Here is a 25,072-nt window from a genome sequence, read left to right as displayed (position 1 = left end):
TCATATGACAGTGATCACTCAGAAAGCAGTCAAAAAACATTTAGGTTACAATCAATATAATGAAATATTTTTGGAAAAATAAATAATTCTTTCTCAGTTTTACAAGTTTTTAATGTGCAGAATATTTTTATGTTCTGCATGTTTTATCAGTGGATAAGAAATAATCTAATCACTGTTCTCTTTTGCATATGTATTTTGGGTTGCCATGTCATTATTTACTGGTTACCTCATGATTTGACTGAGCATTCTTGAAGAAGTGCATATTTATCTATTATCCAGTCTCCTCATTGATCATATTCCATTATGGCAAAATCAGCAATGCAGCTGTTTGTAATTATCAGTATTCCTCAATAGATGTGATAAGTAAGGTAAACATGCAGAAAAGTATTTACAACATAAAGCATTGGCATTACATAAATAAAACTAACGATTAAACAAAAACTCTTCTATTTTTTTTTTTTTTTAACTCATCAAATAAAAATTCTTAGTCATCACAGATGAGTAGATGAACTTGTTTATCAAGTAGTGAATGTTTTTATTATTATATTTTTCACCCAAGTGATGTCTCATTATTTTACTGAACATACAGATAAGACAAAACTCCATTCATTCCTCCTGCCCCATTATATTTTGTGCACATAGGATATTAGAGTTATTTGTATTATCATAACATTATATAATCCAGGGTTTCCCAAACTGTGTTCCATTCCACGGAAGGTGAATAAGTGTTCCGCGAGAAGTTCTCCTGGAATTTGTCATTTTAGTTTTCTAAGCATTTTTCATGAATAAATATTTTATAGTGGAAATTTCGATTACAACAATGGGCGGTGTATCCTCTGTTCTCAAAACTGAAGGAAATGACATCTGTGTAGCAAATGTCGAGCCATGTATTTTTAAACGTGGAAGTATTCGTGAATTATCGTTAATTTTCACACATCGAAACCTTTCAACATTTTGGGAAAGGGAATACCACTGTTTATGATCGGTCATAAAAATTGCCTGCAAGCTGGTTACAACAATGGGCAGCATATCCTCTGTTCTCAAAACTGAACGAAATAACATCTGTGTTGCAAATGTTAGTGAACAATCAGTAAGGAAGTATAAAGAAAATTTTTCCACTGAAATTGAAAACCAAAATAGTCAGTATCCAGTTCTCAAATCTAGTAATACTGAATACTTTCTTTGCAAGTTTGTATTGTAGAATGAAAGTGCTTGTTTCGAAACCATAGTGTCGTGATTTTTTAAAAGTAATAAGTCTACAGATTTAAATTTTAATATGAATAAGAGACAAGGGACTTTGTTTAATTTTGGTGTTAAGAAATCTCTTGTTGACGCAACAGATAGTTATTCATCCACTTCTGGCCTACACAGCGATCTCCAGGAAGTATTAAAGGAGGGGAAAACTACCAGCAACACAGGAGAAAAAGTTTGCATTCACTCATAAGTACTTATAATAATATTATAAATTTTTGGTGAACAGAATGGGATATGTCAATGAAAATCAGCACAAATTAATTTAATGATGTATATGTTTAATGATTTATTAATTAATAACTAATGATCAATTATTAATTAATAATAAAAAAATCAGCTAAATTAACAATTAATTATTAATTAATACATTACAAAATAACCAAGGTGTTCCGTGAAAATTTCAGGATTTGTGAAGTGTTCCGTCGTAGGAAAAGTTTGGGAAACGCTGATATAATCTATCACCATATCCATTGATACCTGTCCCAGGATAGTGGGTGTAAATGATATAGATGTCATATAGACAATATCTGTTAGTCTTGTTGGTATAAAGCACTATTTGGTTACATGGAGCTATTGAGAAATGCATCATTTTGAAATTATCATATTATTAAGGCATAATATGCTGGAGCACCATTCTGCTGTGGCTACACTTTTCTTTTGTCCAGAGGTGTAAAATTGGGACACAAACTAGTTGGTTGTCATGTCCAGATGCACTAATTTACTGGACTAGCAAAGAAGAAAGGTCACCATTAGTTTTTATTTCTCATTCTACTTTTTTTTTTTTTTTTTTTTATATCCCGTTTACAGTCTAGCCTTGTGGGTAGAATTGAATGGAATAGAGTTAGAAATAAGTTGTTCAAAGGCATTTACACCTAAGTAATTCAAGTTAGATTAGTTTTAGATGCACACTTTTAGTGTTGAATAACTTGGATGTGTGTGATATTAATAATCTTTGGGAGAGTAAAGATTTACACATTGCATTTCAAATATGAAAACTTAGACCCTTTCTTCTATTTATATTTTAAACCTCATAGTGTAAAATGTTATCATATTGTATAATTTTATTTCATCCCTTTTACCTGTGATGAATATTATCTTGTTTTATATTTTTGCTAGCTAAATAAAGTTACAATTTTTATCCACTACAGCACTGGTGGTTTTCTGTTTCTTTATAAATCTCCCGTTCTGCAGCATTGCAGAACGGGAGATTTATGTCCTCAATTGAATTTCATCATCATCAATTTCCTGATTGGTAACCCCCCCAGGTACTGCACTACATGATTAAGTTTACATTATTATTAATTTCATATCAACAATTTTCCTCCACATTAATCTATTACGTGTGAGCACCCCAATATTTTCATATCTAACATTTTGTGCTTCTAAGGCACTTCTGACCAAATCAATTCACCTACATAGACCTTGGTCTTCCTCTAGGTCTCTTTTCTGCAATCTTGGAATCATCTGTTTTGCTATTCTTTCTTCATCCATTCTATTTAAGTGGCCATACCACCTTAGATTAGCTTTGCTGACACATTCTTATATGCTAATAATGTCAGGTTCCTTTCTGATGTCTTCATTTTGAATATGATTCTGCCATTGATGCCATCGGTTCATTCCCCTATTTTTTCTCAGAACCCTCATATCTGTGGTCTCTAGTCTTTGATCAAGTGCTTTATTTCTAATCCATCTCTCAGATCCATAACTTAAAACTGGTTTAAACATTGTCTTGAATATTGCTAGTTTGGTGTTTTGGCTAATTTCTCCCTTATTCCATATAAATTCCATATTCAGCTGGCTACCTACCATACCAGCTTTGATTATTCTGTTGTCTATTTCCAGATTTAACCTACCATCTTCACTAAAAACTGTGCCTAAATAGCTGAAATATTTTACTTGTTCTATAGGATCTCCATTCAGAATGCAGCTGAAGTTTTCTATGCTCCTGCCTATTTTCATAGTTTTGGTCTTTTTATTGCTAATTTTCATGCCAAATTTGTTACAGCTGTTATTCAATTTAGTTAGCAAATCCTGGAGACTTGCACTAGATGTGTTTAGGAGTACATCTGCATTAAGCAAAGAGCTAAGTTTGACATCTCCAATTCTAATATCAAGTTCGATGCCACTTTCTTTCATATTGTGATCCATATAGACGATGAATAAGAATAGAGATAATGCATCCTTGTCTTAATCCTGATTTTACATCAAACCATTTTCCTGTATTTCTTTCAGTTCTAACTATTGCTGACAACTTAAATATAGACTGTATTGCTCTGTATAATGTTCCATTCACCCCATATAATTATAGTATTTTGAAAAGCCTTTTCTCTCGGCACCTTGTCATATTCCTTTTCCAGATCTATAAAACTAAATTTGTTATATTCCCACGATTTCTCAACTATTTGTCTTAAAGTGAAAATCTGATCTTGACAACCTCTATTTGGCCTGAACCCAGCTTGTTCTCCAACTTTCTCTTCTGCAGTCTTTCTCAACATGTTTTTAAGTATTCTTGCATAAATCTTACCTGGATCACTTAGTAGAAAAATTCTTCTGTAATTCTCACATTCAGTTTTGTTCCTTTTTTTATAGATGGGGTACTATGAGTGCTCTACTCCATTCATTGGGAATTCAACCTTCTGACCAGGCCCTCTGAATTATGCAGTGTAGCCACTGCAAAACTTTTATACATCCATATTTAAGCATTTCTGGTCGAATATCATCTGCTCCAGCTGCTTCTTTGCATTCCTCTTGAAATTTTTCTATTATTGTTCTGTCATGGCTTGGATTTAAGTCTTTCAAAGTAGTTACTCCAGACATCTAGGATATCCTTTTCTTCAGTTTTTCATGCAACCTTTATCATCTTTTGATTCCTTTTACAGTACTCTTTCCTTCATTTCAAAGCTCTTTAAATAGCCTCCAGAACATTTTGCCACCTTCCTGATATTTATTTTCCATATTCTTACCAAAGTCTTCCCATGACTTTTTTAGCTACTTTTACACACAGCATAGCTCTCTTACATTTTTCTCTGTATTCTTTTAGGGCATCTGCCAACTTATTGGCTTGAAAATTTTGGTATGTTTTCTTCTTTTCCAGGACTGCTTCTTTAACTTGTGATCACCATAATGTTCTAATTTTTCTATCCTTACATACAACTTCACCACATATCTCCCTAGCTGAATCAATCAATGTCTTCTTCAGAGTTTGCCACTGAGATTCCAAGGTTTGGCTCTTATTTTCAATTTGTTTTATTTTTTCTTCAATAATGTTTGTATAGTCGAGTGTACAATTTACTTGTAAAAGCTGCTTAACTTTAATTCTTTTTAAAACTTTCTTCAGATTATTTTTTTCAATGTGATATCCATTTTTATCCTGCTTAGTACTAAGTAATGGTCATTTCCAATTTCAAATCCTCTGTACACTTGTATCTTGAATAATCATGACGATATCACTGTCTACAATGACATAGTCTGAGGTTTTTCTTATTTCTTGTGTCTTCTCTCCATGTGAACTTGTGCATATAATTATGTTGAAACATGGTGTTAGTAATGACCAGCCCATGTTCTGAGCAGTAATCCACTAAATACCATTATTATTAGCTTTGCCCTTTTCTTGCAATTTTCCCAAAATGTTTCTATATGCCTGGTGGGATTCATTTCCTACTCTGTTGTTCAATAAGGACCACTTTTTCAATTTTCTTTATGTCAGCTGCATGTTCTAATGACCCAAAAAAATTCCTTCATTTCTTCCTTGGAAGAACCTTCTGTGGGACCATAGACACAAATAAGTTTCATTTGTGTCTATGGTCATAAGTTCCATGTCCCCATTTTGAAGTTTGCCCACTTAACTCTACATGAAAGTGCTTTTCAATCAAGAAGTTTATCTTATTGAATTTCATCATCAAATTCCTGACATGTACCCTCAAAGGGTGCACAGGATATGATAGTACTACATGAAAAATTTACATCATTACTAACTTCCTATCTACAATTTTCCTACAAATCAGCCTGTTATTTGTTACGACTCCAATATTATCGTTATCAGATCTTATATTTCTATCGTCTAAGGCACATTGTACCGTATCCATCCACCTATATCTTGGTCTTCCTCTGGGTCATTTTCTTGCCAACCTGGCAGAGAACACTTGTTTTGCTAATCTTTACTCGCCCATTCTGTTTAAGTAACCATACCACCTGAAATTAGCTCTGCTAACTCATTCCTGGATGCTGACAATGTCAAGTTCTTTCCTATTATCCTCGTTTTTAATATGAAATTGCCATTGATGCCATCTGTTCATGCCTCTAATCTTTCTCAGGACTCTCATATCTGCGGTTTTGGTCAAGTGTTTTACTTTTGACCCAGCTCTCAGATCCATAAGTCAAAACTGGTTTGAACACTGCCTTGTATACAGCTAATTTAGTGTTCCGACTAATATCTCTCTTATTTCATATGAATTTATTCAATTGACTTCCTACCATACCAGCTTTGTTAATTCTGTTGTCTATTTCCATATTTAATTTACCTTCTTCAGTAAAAATCGTGCCTAAGTAGCTGAAATGTTTTACTTGTTCCACATGTTCCCTGTTCATAACACAGTTGATATTTTCAACGATTCTACCTATTTTCATTGTCTTTGTCTTTTCAAATGACCTTCATACCATATCTATTACAACAGTTATTCAATTTAGTCAGAGAATCTTGCAAACTAGTAGTGGATTTATTTAGAAGTATAATATCATCTGCATAAAGCAAAGAGCTGACATTAACATCTCCAATTCTGATATCATGTTTAATACCACTTTCCTTCATAATGTGATCCATATAGATAATGAATAACAGAGAGGATAATGTACATCCTTGTCTCATACCAGATTTAACATTAAACTATCTTCCTGAACTTCCTTCATTTCTAACTGCTGACTTACAACTCAAATACAGACTAAGTATTGCTTGATATAATGTCCCATTGACATCATATAACTGTAGCGTATTGAATAGCTTCTCTCTTGGCATCTTATCATATGCCTTTTCCAGATCTACAAAACTCAAATAGAGATCTTTGTTATATTCCCATGCTTTCTCGACTATTTGTCGTAAAGTGAAGATCTGATCCTGACAGCCTCTATTTGGCCTGAATCCAGCTTGTTCTTCACCAAGCTTTTCTTCCACAATTCTTCTCAACTGTGTCTCAAGTATACTTCCATAGATCTTGCCAGGAATACTCACTAGGGAAATACCTCTGTAATTCTCACATTCAGTTTTATTTCCCTTTTTATATATGGGTACTATTAAAGTAATACTCCAATCATTGGGAATTCGTCCCTCTGTCCAGGCTTTCTGAACTATGCAGTGCAACCACTGTAAGACTTTTATACTATCGTACTTCAGTATTTCTGGTTGAATATCATCTACTCCTGCTGCCTTTCCACATTTCAAGCCTTTGATGGCCTTTTCGACTTCAAGTATGGATATGTATTCCTGACTGTATGCCTGTTGAGTGTTTTTTTACCACTGTGCTATCACTGCTTGTTTCATTTATTTCTCCTTGAAGTATGGAAGTATGGACCCTGTTTTTATGACACCTTTATCATCTCTAACTCCTTTTACAGCACTCTTTCCTCCGTTTCTAAGCTTCTTCAATAACCTCCAGAATATCTTACCACCTTCTTGATATTTATTTTCTATGTTCTTGCCAATTCCTCCTATGACTTTTGTTTAGCTAGTTTTACACAGTGTTTCGCTTTCTTACATTTGTCTCTGTATTCTTGAAGAGCACAAGCTGACTTATTTGCCAGGAACTCTTGATATGCTTTCTTCTTTTCCTTCACTGTCTCTTTTACTTCCTGTGTCCACCATGGAGTTCTGATTTTTCTATCCTTGTAGACAACCTTACCACATGCCTCTCTGGCTGAAGCAATCAAGGTTTTCTTCAAGGCTTGCCACTGAATCTCCAAGGTTTGGTTCCTGTTCTCAAACCCTTTGATTTTTTCTTCAATAATCTTTGTGTCTTTTAGTCTACAGTTCACATCTGAGAGCTGCTCAACTTTTATTTGCTTTAAAACTTTCTTACATGTTATTCTTTTCAATATGAAATTCAATTTTATCCTGCTCAAGACTAAATAGTGATCGCTTTCAATTTCAAATCCTCTGTACACTCTGGTGTCCTGCACCAGGGAGAAAACATCACTATCGACAATAACATAGTCAATGAGACTTTTCTTATTTCTTGCCTCTTCTCTCCATGTGAATTTGTGCACATTTTTATGTTGGAACATGGTGTTAGTAATAACCAGTCCATTTCCTGAGTAGAAATACAACAGTTATTTGCCATTATTATTAGCTTTGCTATTTTCTCCAAATTTTCCCAAAATATTTTTGTATGTCTTACAATCATTTCCTACTCTGCTATTTAGATCCCCAACTTTTCCTTTTTCATTGTGTCAGTTGCTTTTTCTAAAGCATCAAAAAATTCCTCCACTTCTACCTTAGTAGAACCTTCTTTGGGACCATAGGCACAAACCTTATTGAATTTTGATTTTTTTTTTTTTTTCATGAGATTATCTTTGATAATCTTATGCAAAATATAACATTGATTTTATTTTTATTTTTTATTTTTATGTTTTATTTATTTATTTTTTTTCAGTCTTCTTATTCAGCAATTCATGTAAATTTTCTCTTCATCAGTTTGTTAACATTGTTCCTTGCCATTTCATTTATATATATATATATATATATATATGAAGAAGATTGCCCTTATTCTTCATTTATTGTATTCTATTCTTGTTCTATTGTGCATATCACATCATTAAGCCCTTGTCTTTTCTTTCTTTGACAGATTTTATCTGCTTCTTGTCTCAGTTCTGTATATTTTCCTTCTGTGATCCTAGTTTGTCTTGCAGTGAATTCTTTGTATGCTTTATTTCTTTTTATTATTATTGCCTGAGCACATTCTTCATCAAACTAGTTTCTCTCTCTCTTTTTTTTTTTTTCTTTTTGCTTATTTCTGTATCCCAGAGTTTCTTCTGCAGTATTCAGAGAATCCATTGTTTAATGTAAGCTTCTTTCTATATATAATTTTCTTTGGCCTGTATTTTTTCTTTAATTTTGTTCTGGAAGTTGGTTATAACTTCAATTTCATTAAGCATCTGCAAGTTAAATTTTAGTGCTCTTTCATATCTTTCTTCACTGAGATTCTGTACCTATATTGAGTTTTGACTAGATAATGATCTGAATCACAGCATGCTCCTCTGTATGATCTTACATCCATAATACTTGATGCTGATCTTTTATCTGTAAGCACATAATCAGTTTGATTAAATACCTTACCATTTTGGATAATGTGTCCTTTTATGGATGTCTATGAGGAAAGCACATAGAGGATATTGCCATATTTTTACTTATAGCAAAATCTATCAGTTTCTCTCCATTATCATTAGAGATATGTGTATATATATATATATATATATTCTATAATATTGAATGACTTGAGCCGAGGTTAAAATAAAAAACTTTATTTGCATGACTAGTTTCGTCTAAAACTAGACTTCTTCAGGTGCATATCAAATAAATACCATCATAACTGAAAGGAACTGGTATTTTAAAAAACAAAAAGTGATCCTTAACAAAACAGATTACCACCAAAAAATCCTAGATTTATTATGGACAAATACTTATTCAATTCTCGACAGAGATCCTACCAGAGAACTCCACAACCATACCAATAATCTACTAAGAACAACTTCAGAATTACCTAGGAATATTCGCCTTTCCCTGTGTTCCCTACATCCTCTTATCCCACGGCTTTATGTCCTTCCTAAAATTCACAAAGAAAATATTCCTCTTCGCCCCATAGTCAAAGGTATCGATTCTCCAACTTACAACCTCTCGAAATTTCTCGCCTCTTCTCTTAAATGTTTCACAGGAAAATTGACTTCCTTTATTAAAAACTCCACAGACTTTGTTTCGAAGCTTAAGAACTTTATGATCACAAACTCAGATATTATGGCTAGCTTTGACATAGTATATTTATTCAAAAATGTTCCTACCGAAGAGGTACTTGCTCTTTTAAAGAACAAAGTTTCGAAGAAATTCTTCGCCCTACTGACATACTGCATCTCCTCAGGCTATTTCAAATTTGAAGACTATACACACACACACACACACACACACACACACACACACACACACACACACACACACACACACACAAGCAGAATTCAGGATTACCTATATGGGCAACACTTTATCTCCAGTTCTGGCCAACATTTACCTAGAGAACTTTGAGGAGGAAAGCCATTTCATCTTCTACCTTGAAACCTAAGGTGTGGTTTTGCTACATAAACAACATTTTCTTAATCTGGGGAACATGGTCTGGATACCCTCGGAGTCTTTCAATAACACTTGAATAATATTCATCCTAATATCAAGTTCATATCTTAGAGTTAGAGGTTGACTGCTTTCTCTCCTTCTTAGATATTAAACTTACCTAGTGGACAGAACAACTCAAGTTCTCCATTTATAGGAAACCAATTCATACAGACAGATACCTTCATGCTGACTCACACCGTTATCCTCCGCAAAAGTTAGGTATTATCTCTACCCTGGGTCACCGAGCCTGGTCTCTTCTTTCGGATGAACAGGAACTTAAAAATAAACTCAGTTGACTTCAAAGTACATTCTTACTTAATGGCTAATCAAAGAAGACTATAGACAAATTATTGTTTAACCCTCATCAATGATGTAACGAAGATACCACTATTTCTAAAGGCAGTATTTCTATTCCATATATTAGTTCTATATCCCCGAAATTAGCTAAAATTCTGAGGAAATATAACATCAAGATGTTCTTCACACTCCTTCCTAAACTACGTTCAATCTTAAGTCATCCTAAAATTAAACACAATAATCTCAACTATCCTAGTGTTTATAAAATTCTTTGCGACTGCAGTAAACTGTACTTCAGACAGATGGAGAAATCAGTCAAACTATGTTTAGAAGACCATCAACTACAACAGAACTCGTGGTAGTGCTTTGTCCAGCCATGTTCTATTTTCAGTTAATTTGAATGAAGAAAAATCTTCAACCTTCAACATCAGATACTCTGGGATAGAACTGACAACATTCACCATTGTTGTGACGAGGTAGAGAGAAAAATTCTAGAATCTAAAGAAATAATACTCAACCCCATCCATATTAACAACAATCTAAGCTACAGCCTACCGGACTCTCACAGCTCTACTATTCATTATTGGCATGCTCAAGATCTCATACGCACACATGTGCACAATAATACCACCAGAGTTTGTTCTTCTTTTTAAAACTCTAAGCTGAAATCTGTACAGTTTTTTTGATATGTATCTTAGTTTTGTTTTTTAAAATTACAGTTCCGTTCCAGTTATGATAGTATTTATTTGATGTGCACCTGAAGAAGCCAATTTTTAGATGAAACTAGTCATGCAAATGTTTTTTATTTTACCTCGGTTGAATATATAACATATTCAATTTATAGAATATGTTATCAAGCCAAGTAAATCTTCCATTGAACGTGTATTTTATTTATATATATATATATATATATATATATATATACTGTGTTTTTCATATATATATATATATATATATATATATATATATATATATATATATATACACACACTGTGTTTTTCAGTTCCTTGATAAACATCTTCATGTCCAACCTTGGCATTGAAATCCCCAATAATAATTTTTATTATCATTAGATGTTGCTGAATCATACAGTCTCTCCATTTTGCAGAAATCCTGGTTTTCTATATCTTCCTTTTCTTCTGTTGGTGTATGATCATTTATAATCCATAAATTAAAAATGTTTATCCTGATTTTTATTGCACTGTCTTACTACCATTTATTATAAAATATCTTCCTTAATAGCAGTTATAAACTATTTTTTTTCTTTTTAAATTTAGTGGAAAAGATGTTAAGATCATTGTATCAGCACTACTCACGTATCCCATTACAGACATGTCTACGCACATTTTTAATATATGCAAAAGGACAGGAGAAGAAAGCTGGAATCATAATTCCATCTATAGAAAGCTACAGAGGTAGAGTAAAATTTCCTTACAAAGAAAGAACAATATAGTGAAATAATTTATAGTAAATAGGAGTTTATATGTTCACTGTAAGAGAAAGTTCATTGTTTTGGATAAGAAAGTTACTCTTGTATTATTTAGGAAGATTTTTGAAAAGTCTCAATCTCATAATAATTTTGTATAATTAAAATAAATTCCATTTCTGTAAGTAAACAGTAATATTAATTTTATTTACTAGAGTTATAATGATCAAGTGTTAATGCATATGTGAGAGCCTTATCACAAGTGGAAAAGTAAACATGTATATTAGCAGATTTGTCATAAATCGTTACCATTTCCTTGTCAACTGATTAATTCTTTTGTTGCAGCTTAATTTTTAATAAATATTTTTATTATTATCATCATCATCATCACCATCCCAAGACCCCATGGAGTCATAGACTCATCTAGGAGGTCCCTTTTGTCATACACACAGCGCATACCATGCCTCAAACACATTCAAGTTCTCTGCAGGCACCACACTCTCAGGCAGTGCATTCGAATCATTCACAACTCTCCATTCAAAAAAACCTGCTTCTCACTTCCATGCTCACAACCTCCTTATATAGCTTCCAGAGATGACCTCCTATTCTTCCCCAATCTCCCACCATTTTATGAAAAACCTCTTTGACATTAATCCTATAACAACCCCTTACTAACGTATACATCTCTGTCATATCACCCCCTCTTTCTACCCACTAGACTCTGCAAATTACATCATCTCAATCTTTCTTCATATTTGATATTCCAGAGATCAGAAACTATTTTGGTCAATTGCCTCTGGACCCTCTCCAACATCTCTTCATCCCTTTGAAAACCAGTTGACCAAATCTATGCACAGTAACCAATATATGATGTAATCAGAGCTTTATACAATGGAACCAGAACTTCCTTCTACAAGTCATTGGTCGATTGGTAGAGCCTCTGCTACTGAAGGCTCACTCAAAAAGTTAAGCAAATTTGAGCGTGGTTAGTAGTTGGAAGGGATCAATCGTTCAATGCTGTCGGCACACTCTTTGAGCTCCCTGGAGTATAACATAATAATAATAAGTCAGTGTCCTCTGCATCATTCCCAGAATTTTTTGTGTTGTCCTCATAATTTTGGCTATATGTCCTCTAAATTTCAGATCCTTATCCACCATCACCCCCAAGATCTCTTTTTTCTTCTACCTCCAACAATATATCTCCACCAAGAGTAAATTTTACATCCCATCTTTGTTTTCCAAATTTTTAAACCTTACATTTTGCAACACTGGACTGGCATCCCCATCCCATTCACTCAGTCAATTCAGGTCTTCGTGTAAGGCCACAACATCTGTTCTACTCCTCATGATTCACCCCAACTGCGGTAATCAATCAAAAGCCTTTGTAAAGTTGAAGTATTCTACTGTGTACTACTACTACTATCACATCCAATGCTGCTGTCACCTTATTGCAATAAGTAAGCATATTTCTAAAACATGACCTACCTTTAGCAAATCCATGCTGTTTATCAAAGATAATACCATTGTTATCAATCCAATTCTGGATCCTGATTCTCACCAATCTTTCCAACACTTTAACCATAACACCTAACACCTATAATGTGATGCGTGACTTATGTCACCTCCTTTATGAAGTAGTACAATCTTGCCTTCCTTCCACTCCTTTGGAACTTGACTCAATGTAAGACTCATATTAAACGTGTAGGCAGATATCAACTCCCAGGCACATTCCTTCAAAATACGCAGTGATATATCATCAAGTCCCACAGCCTTATTAATATACAGTTTTGCTTAATTCCCCATATACGTCTTCCTCACTCACCATCAGTCTCTCCTCATCATCTGCTGCTCTCAAACTCTCTATGATGTCACATCACAAGAATGAAAGACCTTTATGAACTGCTCATTAAATATATCAACTATATCCTCTGCAGCGGTTATCCTTTCCTTATACCATTTTCTTCATAATCAGTGCCATCCTACCATAATCATTCTTACTTTCGCTGGCAGCATATTGAAAGAACTCCCTGGGACTTCTATTTATTTATTATTTTTATTTTTTTGGTTTATTAGCTAGCTACTGCTCATACCAAACTTTGCTACCCTTACCAACCGAGTCACCCTCCATGCCTCTTCTTTGTATTCCTCATGGAATTGATTATTACTACTCCTCTTATGTTGCCTCCATAATGCCTTTTTTCTCCGTAAATCTTTTGACCTTAGGAATACATTTAGACATTGCTTCTACTAGATAGTTCTTGAATAACACCCAGGCAGCATTGATCTCATTTCCACCGAACTCCTCATTCCATGCTACACCTGCAAGCTGTCTCCTGAGCTTCTCATAATCACCAGCCTTGTAGTTCCACATATACTTTTTCCTCACATGGCTAGCAACCACCAAGGTAATCACTTCATGGTCACTCTCACCAACTGGAGGGAGATTTGACACCTCATTTATAATAACATCCTCTGATAAGATTCTGTAACTCCTTCAATTTTAACTGCTGACATACAACTGAAATGTAGACTATTATCCCAATATAATTTCCCATTTATAATATATGATGTGGCATTTTGAATAGCTTTTCTCTTGGCATATGCCTTTTTCAGATATTCAAAACTTAAATGCAGATCCTTGATATATTCTTATGCTTCAACTGTTTGCCTTAAAGTGAAAATTGGATCTTGATATCTGTTTGGTCTGAACCTTGTTCTTCTCCAAGCTTCCTTTCCACAATTTTTCTTAACTTTTTGTGCAGTATGCTTATATAAATCTTAGCAGGAACACTTAAGAGGAATTCCTCTATGATTCTCGCATTCAGTTTTCCTTCTTTTTATTCTCTCTTTTTTTTTTTTATGTATGGGTACTATTGAGAGCTGTACTTCATCTCGAATTTGACCCTCTGACCAGCCTTCACTGTAATGTAGCCACTGTAAAACTTTTATGCCTCCATATTTGATTATTTCTCAACAGATGTCATCTACTTGCTGCCTCTTCACATTTCAGGTTTCCTATAGCTTTGTCTACTTCAAGTATTGATATGTATTCCTAATTGTATTCCTGTTAGTGTTTTCTACCACTGTGCTGTCACTACTTGTTTCATTTAGTAATCACTCTAGACATTTAGAATATCTTTATCTTCAGTTTACTTCAGGTACTCTTTCCTCCATTTCAGAGCTTTTTCAGTAGCCTTGAGGAAATTTTACACCTTCCTGATATTTGTTTTCTATGTTCTTGCCAAATTTCCCATGACTTTTTTTTTAGTTAGTTTTATACAGTGCTTCACTTTCTTACATTTTTCTGTGTATTCTCTCATAGTACAAGCTGACTTACTTTCTCAGTAACTTTTGATATAGTTTTTCTTTTTCTTGTCTGCTTCTTTAAGTTCATGAGTTTACCATGGAGTTCAGATTTTTCTATCCTTGCAGCAACTTCAACCACATGCCTTTCTGCTGAATCAATCAATGTTTCTTTCAGGGTTTGCCACTGAAACTCAAAGGTTTGGTTCTTGTTTTGAAACTTTCTGATTTTTTCCTGAATAAGTTTTATGGATTTGAGTCTAAACTTCACCTCTAAAAGCTCATGGTGCATGCATTTATCAGAAGAAAAAAAAAGTAAATAAAAAAAATCATTCAGATGATGCAAATGCAGGCAACTAGATAAGATACTTATTATTTTATCTAGTTGCCTGCAAGTGTTTTCTGACCAGCTTTTCTGTGGTTCAGGAAGAAAAGCCCCTGCTACCTCATGCAAGACCAGCTGACTTGCCTTTAGTTAAAAGGCTCTAATAAAAATTTGTGTACTAGATGGAACTTGAACTGAGGTCTTTCTAATCAAAGGATTCTGTCTCTACTAACCTTGCTGTTGAGGTACCAGAAATATGTGAAGACCTCAGTTCAAGTTCCATCTAGTACACAAATTTTTATTAGAGCCTTTTAACTAAAGGCAAGTCAGCTGGTCTTGCATGAGGTAGCAGGGGCTTTTCTTCCTGCACCACAGAAAAGCTGGTCAGAAAACACTTGCAATTAACAGACATAGCAGCCTGTGAAGACTGCTTTAATTTATATGTAATCAAGTTATTGACTGTGATATAGTCAATTTGTTGATTATGCAAATATAGATAGAGAATTTGTAAACATCACTAATTGATTTTATATATATATGAATTTTCCAAAATTTAAAGGGGGGAAAAAATAACCTCAAAGATAAAAAATAGCAAAAAAGATTTTTTTTTTTTTTTGGAATTTTATGATTATGAATCAAATTGAAATGTTTTTTTAAATTGAGAATTAAAATTCCATGATTACTAAAGAAAAAAATGAATTTGAATTTATCAGTACACAAAAAAAAACAAAAAAAACTAGACTCATTGTCACTGCTTAAAGTGGAAAACGTTACGTTGCATGTTTCAGCCTTTGTTGCATCTCATGTGCTTATAACTCATATGAGGATTGTTTGAAAAGTTTAGTAATTTCCAATAGACAGCGACACAAATCATTCATAGCAGTGTTGGCACGTATCATCTTTTTCATGACCCCCTGGCAAAATTTTAGCCATGTGCGACACACAGTTCTCATATGGCCAACATTTCGACCGTGTTCGCATTTTTCTTAAAAATGGAGAAAAACTAGTTTCGTGCAGTGATAGAACACTTATTTGAAGTGGATGGCTGCTCAGATCAAAACCGAGTTAGATGCAGTCCATGGAGACTCTGCACTAGCATTAAAGACTATTTAATTTTGGATAAATGAATTTAAATGTGGTTCATAAGTCCATTGAAATGAAGCATGTTCCGGACACCTGACTGAGGTCACTACGAAGGAAATGATTTACAAAATCCATGGCATCTTTATGGAAAACCACTGAGTGAAAGTGGGTGAGATTGCTGAGATTGTAGGCATCTCAACTGAATGGGTGTATAATATCCTGCACGAAAAATTACACATGAAAGAGCTGGGTGCAATGGGTGCTGCGATTGTTGACTGGCGATCAAAAATGTATGCAAAATGACATTTCAATGCAATGTTTAATTTGCAATTTACAGGATTTTTTGTGTCGATTCATGACTGTCGACGAAACTTGGGTCCACCACTACACACCTGAGTCCAAGCGCAGTATTCACAACAGTGGACAATGCCTAGTGAAAGAGCACCGAAAAAACGAAGATCGTTTTGTCGGCTGGGAAGGTGATGGTCGCTTTTTTTTGGGATTCCCAAGGAATTATCACGATAGACTATTTGGAAAAGGGTAAGATAATAACAGGAGTCTATTATGCATCATTGTTGGACTGTTTAAAAGAACTGAAGAAAAAACAGCCAAGATTAGCACATGCAAAAAAAGTGCTCTTTCATCAAGACACTGCATCGTCCCACACATGGGCTGTCGCAATGGCAAAATTGCACGAATTGAGGTTCGAATTGGTTCCACATCCACCGTGTTCTCCGAACTTGGGCTCGTGTGACTTCTTCATGTTCCCAAACTTAAAAATTTGGCTTGGTGGGAAAACCTTTCTTTGAACGAGGATGTCAATAAGGCTGTCAATGACTATTTTGTACAATTTGACAAATCCTACTTTTTAGATGAGATGAAAAAATTGGAAACTCGCTGGACCAAATGTGTAGACTTCAGTGAAGACTATGTTGAAAATAAAGGTGATTTATTTTCCAAAAAAAAATGTGTTTAACTTTTTTTACCAAACTTTTCAAACAATTCTCGTAACTTGCATTTTCTTTACTGAATCTTTAGTTGGTGGATGATATTTTGGTCAAGAGTGAGACCACTTCTCTACTTATTGGAGGTCTGAATTGGCTTGAAAAAGTACTATGTTTGGTCTCTAAAACTGAGTTGTTTCTGTTATCTGATATTCTTAGCTTCTATGGTAGTAAATGTACTGTATGTTGCCACCCATTTCTGGGTAGGTTTAATCTACATTAAAATAAATGCATGTGGTAATTGGCATATAGGACAACCCACATAATTTCTTTTCAAAATGTTTGTGTTGTGTGTGATGCATAAGATGAACACAAATTTTACACTTGCTGCTGACCATTACTTCAATATCCCAATCTTTGTAGAAAGTTTTTTCACTTCGTTCCAAAGTAAATTATATTCTTAACTGTATTTTTTATGGAAATTACAACATATACTAATATATTAACTAAATTTAATAAATACTTATTATATTTTGGCAAAGTCAAATTGCCATCATTAGAGAACAAAATATAATGAGATATGTGAATGCAGGCACTACACTAAATAATGAAGATGAAACGTGTCAACAGAGAGTAGGCCTAAAGTCCTGAACAGTGCCCGTTAGTGTGCTAAATTGGGCATCCTTGGCTGTTGGGTTGAAGTATGGAGGACGCCCTCATCATCAATTTTGGGCTGTTTCATGCAATCAAATTTGTTGAGAGGGTAGTTTTTAAGGCAGAAGCAGGTTCAAGGAAAATCTTTCGTATTTATATTTGCTGCACTGGAGTAGAGTGGCTTTCTTTCAGTGTATTCTCTGGCAGGTGTCAAAAGCATGGGCAACAAGTCCCGAGTGGCTCTAGTAGTGATGGGAACAGATATACTCCTTATGTTTAGCAATTTTGATATTGGCTATCCTGCCTACTTGGCAATAGTAGGATAGTCTCGGCAGGTCTAGGGACTGTGGGTGGTCTTTGGTGGAGCAGATAAGGGATGCTAATTTTTATATGATCTGTAAGTGATTGAAAAGTTGTATTTCTTTAAGATTTTTGTTAGTTTTTTCAGATGTACCTTGGATATATGAAATAGTGATAGCTGTGGTGTAGTCTCTGTTCTGGAGAGGATGTGTCAGTTCAGGATTTTATTTTTTTTTTTGGATGTGGTAGGAATTGTAGCCATTGGCTCTGAAGGTTTTATGAAGGTGGTTAAATTCAGTGGGGGAGGGCACTGTTATCTGAACTAATTTATCCCCAATATATAAAGTTTTTATAATTCCATACTGTTTGGGTTGGGGGTGTTTGTGAATGAATCTACTGGTGTGTGTGTGTGGGGGGGGGAGTCGGTAAACAGAGAATGCCAGGGATCCATCAGGCTGGTGTGTGATTAAAGTGTCTAGAAAGGAAAGACGTGTCGTTTTTTTTCTAAAAAGTATAAACGTATATTGAGAGCATGCAGCCAAATGGAGAACACATCCAACAAAGCATAGCCAAACAGTGGATCTATGTGGAGTAGAGATTAGAGCTTTTTACTCTTCAAATGTTTCTATGAAGAAACATTTGAAGAGAAAATGAGAATTTCATTTTCATTTGGCAAGGAATATTCTATTTTCCTTGCCAAATGAAATAACCAGAGTTCATAGTGAACTTAAACAAGGCTGAAATATCTGGAGGAAATTCAGTTTGAAAAAGGTATAAAGTGTTATTGTTGAACAGAGAGGAGACATTGAAATTTACCATAATGTCATTGTGTTGGAGTGTGAGGTTTTCTATACTGGCTTTAAAGTGGACTTTTTTTTATATGAGGGGGTGTTGTCAGTATGTTGGGAAAGCACTTTTGCTGAATATTTCACTAATTTGTATGTGGGTTAATTAATGGCATCTACAGTTTAGGCATACATTCTGTTTATGAATTTTAGGTAGTCCATATATATGGGGGGGGCTAGAATTATATGTTTTAGTTTATTAGTAACTATAATAGGCCAGGAGGTGACCTGTTTAAGGAGTCTGTGAAGTGATCTGATCTGTGTTTTGGTTGGGTCATAGTCTAAGGGAAGGTAAGTTGAGCAATATATAAGTAAAGAAGCAGGTTTTAGTTTGTAATCATAGTAGTTGAGAATGAACAGGGCTCCAAAAATCCACTTGCCACAGGTGAGTCATAAGAGGTAAGTGAATTTTCAGCCTCGTGTTAAATGTATTCAAGATATATTTTTGCATAATTTACCCCCCCCCCCTCCTCAATTTTTGTTCATCTTTGGCTATCAACGAATTTATTCATGAAATTTTATTTCCACCTCTTTGGAAATAAAACTTTCATATCTGAAATCCTTAATTCAAACATTAAGCATTCCCTTTTAAAGAATCACAAAAAGACTTGCATTTTTTGTTGTCAGTGTTCTCTAAAAGTCAGAAGGTAAACCAGTCATCTCCACTTTCTTCTGTCCTTTTATTTCTTTTAAGGTTTAGAACGTTATTATTTTACTTTCTATATGAAAGACTATGAAAAAAATGAACAGTCATTAAAAGCTCAACCTGCCATAACTTTTTTTCTCCATTAATTCAAACATTAAGCATTCCCTTTTAAAGAATCACAAAAAGACTTGCATTTTTTGTTGTCAGTGTTCTCTAAAAGTCAGAAGGTAAACCAGTCATCTCCACTTTCTTCTGTCCTTTTATTTCTTTTAAGGTTTAGAACTTTATTATTTTACTTTCTATATGAAAGACTATGAAAAAAATGAACAGTCATTAAAAGCTCAACCTGCCATAACTTTTTTTCTCCGATATCTATCTTGTTGTTATTGTCATTAATGAAATGGTTTTTTTTAATTAATTAATTATTTTTTTTATATGAAAGACTACATAAATATCCATTGTGGATTTCCAGAAATCTCCTCCCATCATTTCTCTCAGTAGTGTTAGTGTTCTTCTCACTCCACACATGCACCACTACTCATCATACTTTTGGTTTTTGTTTCAGTCATGAAGCGAGAAAAATGAGCTACCATTATATGGGGGTGCAGTAACTCGAAAGAGAAAGGTCACCAGTGGTGTGCCACAGGGGTCAGTTTTGGGGCCATTGTTGTTCAATTTGTATGTTAATGATATTGGGTTGGGTTTGACTAGTGATATCCAGCTGTTTGCAGATGATGAAAAACTAGGGAGAGCAATGCACAGTCAAGCTGATGTTAATGCCTTACAAGAGGACTTGAATAGATTGCATGAATGGGCAGGTAAGTGGAACTGTCAGTTCAATGTTGCCAAGTGTAAGGTTTTGAGATTTGGTAAGCAACGATGGGATGCAAAGTATACACTTGGTGGGGAAACTTTAACAGAAGTAGAGGAGATGAGAGATCTAGGAGTTATGGTGGACAAGGACCTGAAATTCAGGGACCACATTGCATAAGTTATGAAGACATCGCATTGAATAATGGCAATGATGCGGAGAACCCTGACATGCAGAAATAGAGTGGTTATGATTCCATTGTATAAGGCCTCATATGGATTATTGTGCACAGATTTGGTCGCCTTGTTTTCATGATGACGAGGATATGTTGGAAAGGGTACAGAGAAGATTCACAAAGGTAGTCAGTGGTCTTTGGAATGTGGAGTATGAGGACAGATTGAGAGAATGTAAGTTGCAGAGCCTCGTGAGGGGGTGGGGATATGATTGAGACATACAAACTGGTCAGGTGTTGTTATCAGGTAGACATGGAAGAGATTTTTTATAGAATTGGAGAGGGGAGTAGAACATGAGGCCATTGCTGGAAACTGTATAAGGAGGGTGTGAGCAAAGGAGTGAGAAGCAGGTTCTTTGCATGGAGGGTGGTTGATGAGTGGAATGCATTGCCTGAGTGTGTTGTGGATGTGGACACATTGAATCAGTTTAAGATGCAGTTGGATGAGCATTGTATGCAATAGTGAGTACCTCCCATAATGAGTCTCTGACTCCATGGAGGTCGGTGTGGAGAATAATAATAATTATGTGTTATCATTACTGTGCTTTACTTAACAACAGTAAATCTTACACACTTCAAGCAAAAATTAGTAACTTTTCCATATCCTGAAGACATTTAAAGTAAATTAGTTATCATGTCTAATAATAAATATTATAATGAAATCAATGCGTTCGTTTAGTTCAGCGATGGCGAACCTTTTTACCCAGGTGTGTCAAATATCTTTTTTTTTTAAATATTGACGTTGTTGATGTGCCACTTGCATACAGGCATTGTAAATTTAACTACATAATCATAGATGGTGACTTATACTTATCATATTAGGCTATTTATTTAATAGGCCATTGATATAAAATCTGTGAATTCATATTATACAATTAATTTAATAAAGTGAAATTACAAACTTACATTATATTTAATGACTTTTCTGTTGCTGAGTACTGCTAGAAAGTTGCTTTATAGAAGGGCTATAGTGTGTAGTCCGCACAGTTGGCTTAGTGGCTATGTGCTTCGCAACCATATGCCTGGGGAAGGAGTGTCCCAGGTTCGATTCCCGTCGACAATGCGAGGAGCTTAAGGATCTTCCTCAGCCATAGCCAAGTTAGCCGGTCTTGAGCGTGGCAGGGTTTTTTCCCACCAGTTTATCTGGGGTTTTTTATGCCATAAGCAGGCAAACCAGTCCAGTGAACATACACACGGATTACAGTCAGGAATACTGACCCAGTCATAGGTCTGATTCGTTAGCTATGCCTGTTCGAGAGCACGGATAAAATTTGGTGGGACTGAGATGGTGCGGTACCTCCCTGTAAAGGGGACTCACAGCCGTGTATCATCATACGATTATTATAGTGTGTACATTTTAAAGCTACACAGGCAGCACTCAAATCATTGCTCAATCTATTTCTCCCTTTCGATTTGATATTATTTAAGGCAGAAAATAGAGTTTCACAAGAGTATGTAGAAGAGAATTTGTTAGAAGAGCTTTAGCAAAGATTTTAAGAGCATGAAAGTTTTTGGGAAGGCTATTCCACACGCTTTTTCACAGTCTGAATTTTTACACGTGGTATCATGCAGACGTTCCAGCTCAAGTTCTTCTAATTCATTTCTAAGAGCAATAAACTTTCTTTTCCAGATAAGATTACACTGGAAGTCGGCTAATTGCATTTCTAGATCTTTTAAATCCAACCACTCAAAGCCATCTAATTTAAGATCCATGAATCTGTTTCATCAGGATACTTTATGAATTGGATTGTTTGTTCCAACATTCGAAATTGCTCAAATCTAGAAGAAAACTGCTCAGTTACTGACTTCAGAACTTTGATAGATTGGTTGATATGTTGTTCACGATTTTTGTGACTGGTTTCGTTTTAAAAAATTTTCACTCTTGGGAAATACTTAAAATTGTTGAAATCACATTGAAATATTTTGAGTTTACTCTCAAAGCTCTTGATCGTACCAAACATAACATCGACAGATTTTCTGAAACCTTGCAATTGTATATTAAGTTCATTCAGGTGCAATGAAAAATCTGTGAAAAAATATAAAAATGTTTTCATTATTTACTCAGATAAATTCAATATTTAATGCTGCAAATTATATTTTCTGTTAAAGTGGTTTTAAATATGTTTAGAACTTGTATTACTCAGTCGAGAAACTTGGAATGCATGCATGAACGAATTTCGTTACATAAGTCAAATGAAAACTTTAAGTTTATAATATATAAAGCACATATTTAAAAGTTTGTATCATATAATATTGATAATAATTTTTATAAATTTTTAATATCACATGACTATGCAGAAATTATAATGATTAAGAAAGAAAACGTAAACTTAAAACGCTCGTTGTTTATAGGCTAGTTACAAAATAAAATAGAAATAGGCTGACTATAAAGTATAATTCTTTCAATGAACCGAAACCTATCTTCCCCTTAACTGAGAGTGATCTTACACAATTTATCAGTTTTTTCATCAGAATACCAATATCTTTCAGCATCCAAGGTGTGTTACTTGAAACTCCCAAGTGTGTCAGGGCTGACACATGTCATAGGTTCGCAATCACTGATTTAGTTCAGTATTGACCTTACACGTATATACAGTATACATGCCATATGTAATAAACAATCTGTTATTTTAAAAAATTATGCCCTTTTCATAATATCATATTGTATAATTACATTAACAAAAGGAACCAGTAATTATAAACAAAAAAAAATTAAAATTGGCACAATTTAATCACATATTACATTCATACATCTTATTCTTCAGATGTGCAATTGTAATATAGTACATTATTGTCTGAAGTTTATTTTCGTAGCTCATGACCTGAACTAGCTTTGTTTAATTAAATACTTCAACATTTTACATAATGTAGAGACTTTTTAATACTGTTATTTAAAAAAATACAATTACTTTGTAAAGACAAGTCAAAACCGATCGTGTGACTGAGTACATCGTGAAAAGTGAGTCTGATCCACAGTGAGTTCTACCTACTTTCTTGTTTTCGTGAATTTTATCATTTATGTTTCCTATTAAATTATTGGTTGTGGGTAATTTATATAAATTCATCCTTCATTATGAACAGTTATAGAATACATAAATTGACCTGTGATGAGCTGTCTTGTGGCATGCATTTTATACCCCATTGACGGAAAGGATATTTCTGCATAATTACGTATGTGTAGTGAGAATTAAAGAATGCATTACTTCATTTTGTCATCATAACATTTATTTTTGTTAAAAACATTCCATTTAACAACATTTATATAAAGTATACCTTGGGTGAGTCAAGTTTTATTGTGGCTAGTAGATTTAAGATGTATTCCTGGAGCCCTGTTTGGAACTGCTGTATCATTTCCCTTACCAGATTTAGTAATTACTATTTTATTATTCTTCCTGATTTACAACAGTGTTCATATTCTTTATAGGAAGAGGTTACTTTTTTGAGATTTTGCCTGAATTAGTTACATTGGCAAAATTAGGCTTATGCTCTTAGTTGACATACTTCATCTTCATTACTTAGTAGTGCCTCATGCACATATGATAGCAGTTTGACCAAGCTGAAATATTGGAAGTATTAATTAAATTTATTTTAGTTAATATATTACTTTACATTGTACTTTAATTAAAAAATATAGTTATGAATGGCCAAATATAGGGTTGCTTAAAGGTCAAAGCTGTATAACTGGGAGGAGACCTCCACATAGCCTTTAAAGGAATGTGGAGAACCGACCAGGGCGTCTGACCTAATATCCAATCCTCACCTTCTCGTGGTGCACCCTGTTGGCTATCTACTTGGATACTGAACGAATGAGGATGGGCTGGCAATTTGGTATTTGGCCGACCAAATTGTATTCTTATTTGTTAAACCAAAATAAAAAATGATGGTACAACATTTCATGCCGGCTAGGGCATCGCCTGGTTAAACAAGGCCCCGGTTGTTTTCGCAAGGGAACCAGGGCGAACAGCGAAAAGTCAACTACTGGAACAAATCTGAAAACACAACTCAACTCAACATCACCACAGTTAAAGATCGGTACTATCAACATAAGAAGCCTGAATGGCAAAGAAATGAAGCTAGCTGAGGAATTAGATAAGTACCAGATCGACATAATAGGGTTGACTGAAACAAAAAAAGACAAAAACTTGTGAGATCTTTCTGAGCAATAAATACAAAATGTTATATTCAGGCAATGACAATCAAGGAAAAGAAGGAGTAGCCATAGTATTCAACACAAAATACGAGGCTAATCTTCTTGAATGGCGATCAGTCTCGAGTAGAGTAATGTGGGCAAATATGAGAATGGGGAACTGGACAATGCGACTTATTTGTGCCTATGGTCCCACAGAAGGGTCTACTAAGGTAGAAGTTGAGGAATTTTTTGAGGCTTTAGAAAAAGCAACTGACACAATGAAAAAGGAAAAGTTGGTCCTTGTTGGGGATCTAAATAGCAGAGCGGGAAATGATTGTGCGACATACAAAAATATTTTGGAAAAATTTGGTGCAACTTTTGCCTACTCAGGTTTCCACCACTCACATCCTGATGGTACTATAGTTACCTCAACTAAAGACAAGGCTGATTTAATGGCA

The 25,072-nt window shown here is 34.5% G+C and overlaps 1 protein-coding gene across 1 annotated transcript in view; it reads left to right on the top strand.

Moving 5' to 3' along the window:
• The window catches only part of ZnT49B (solute carrier family 30 member 9), a 244,361-nt gene that overhangs the window by 14,634 nt on the left and 204,655 nt on the right, over nucleotides 1-25,072 (top strand). Inside the window, exon 3 of the mRNA XM_090395926.1 lies at nucleotides 11,194-11,331. Within this exon, the coding sequence (XP_090252052.1) occupies nucleotides 11,202-11,331 (130 nt within the window). The 5' untranslated portion in view covers nucleotides 11,194-11,201. The remainder of the gene's footprint in view (nucleotides 1-11,193; nucleotides 11,332-25,072) is intronic.

Source organism: Typopeltis vanoorti, chromosome 7, assembly GCF_054136105.1.
Source record: "Typopeltis vanoorti isolate ZY-2024b chromosome 7, IOZ_Tvanoo_1.0, whole genome shotgun sequence".
NCBI lineage: Eukaryota > Metazoa > Arthropoda > Arachnida > Uropygi > Thelyphonidae > Typopeltis > Typopeltis vanoorti.
The sequence above is the reverse complement of the archived record's forward strand: the minus strand, read 5'-3'. Positions and strand labels throughout refer to the sequence as shown.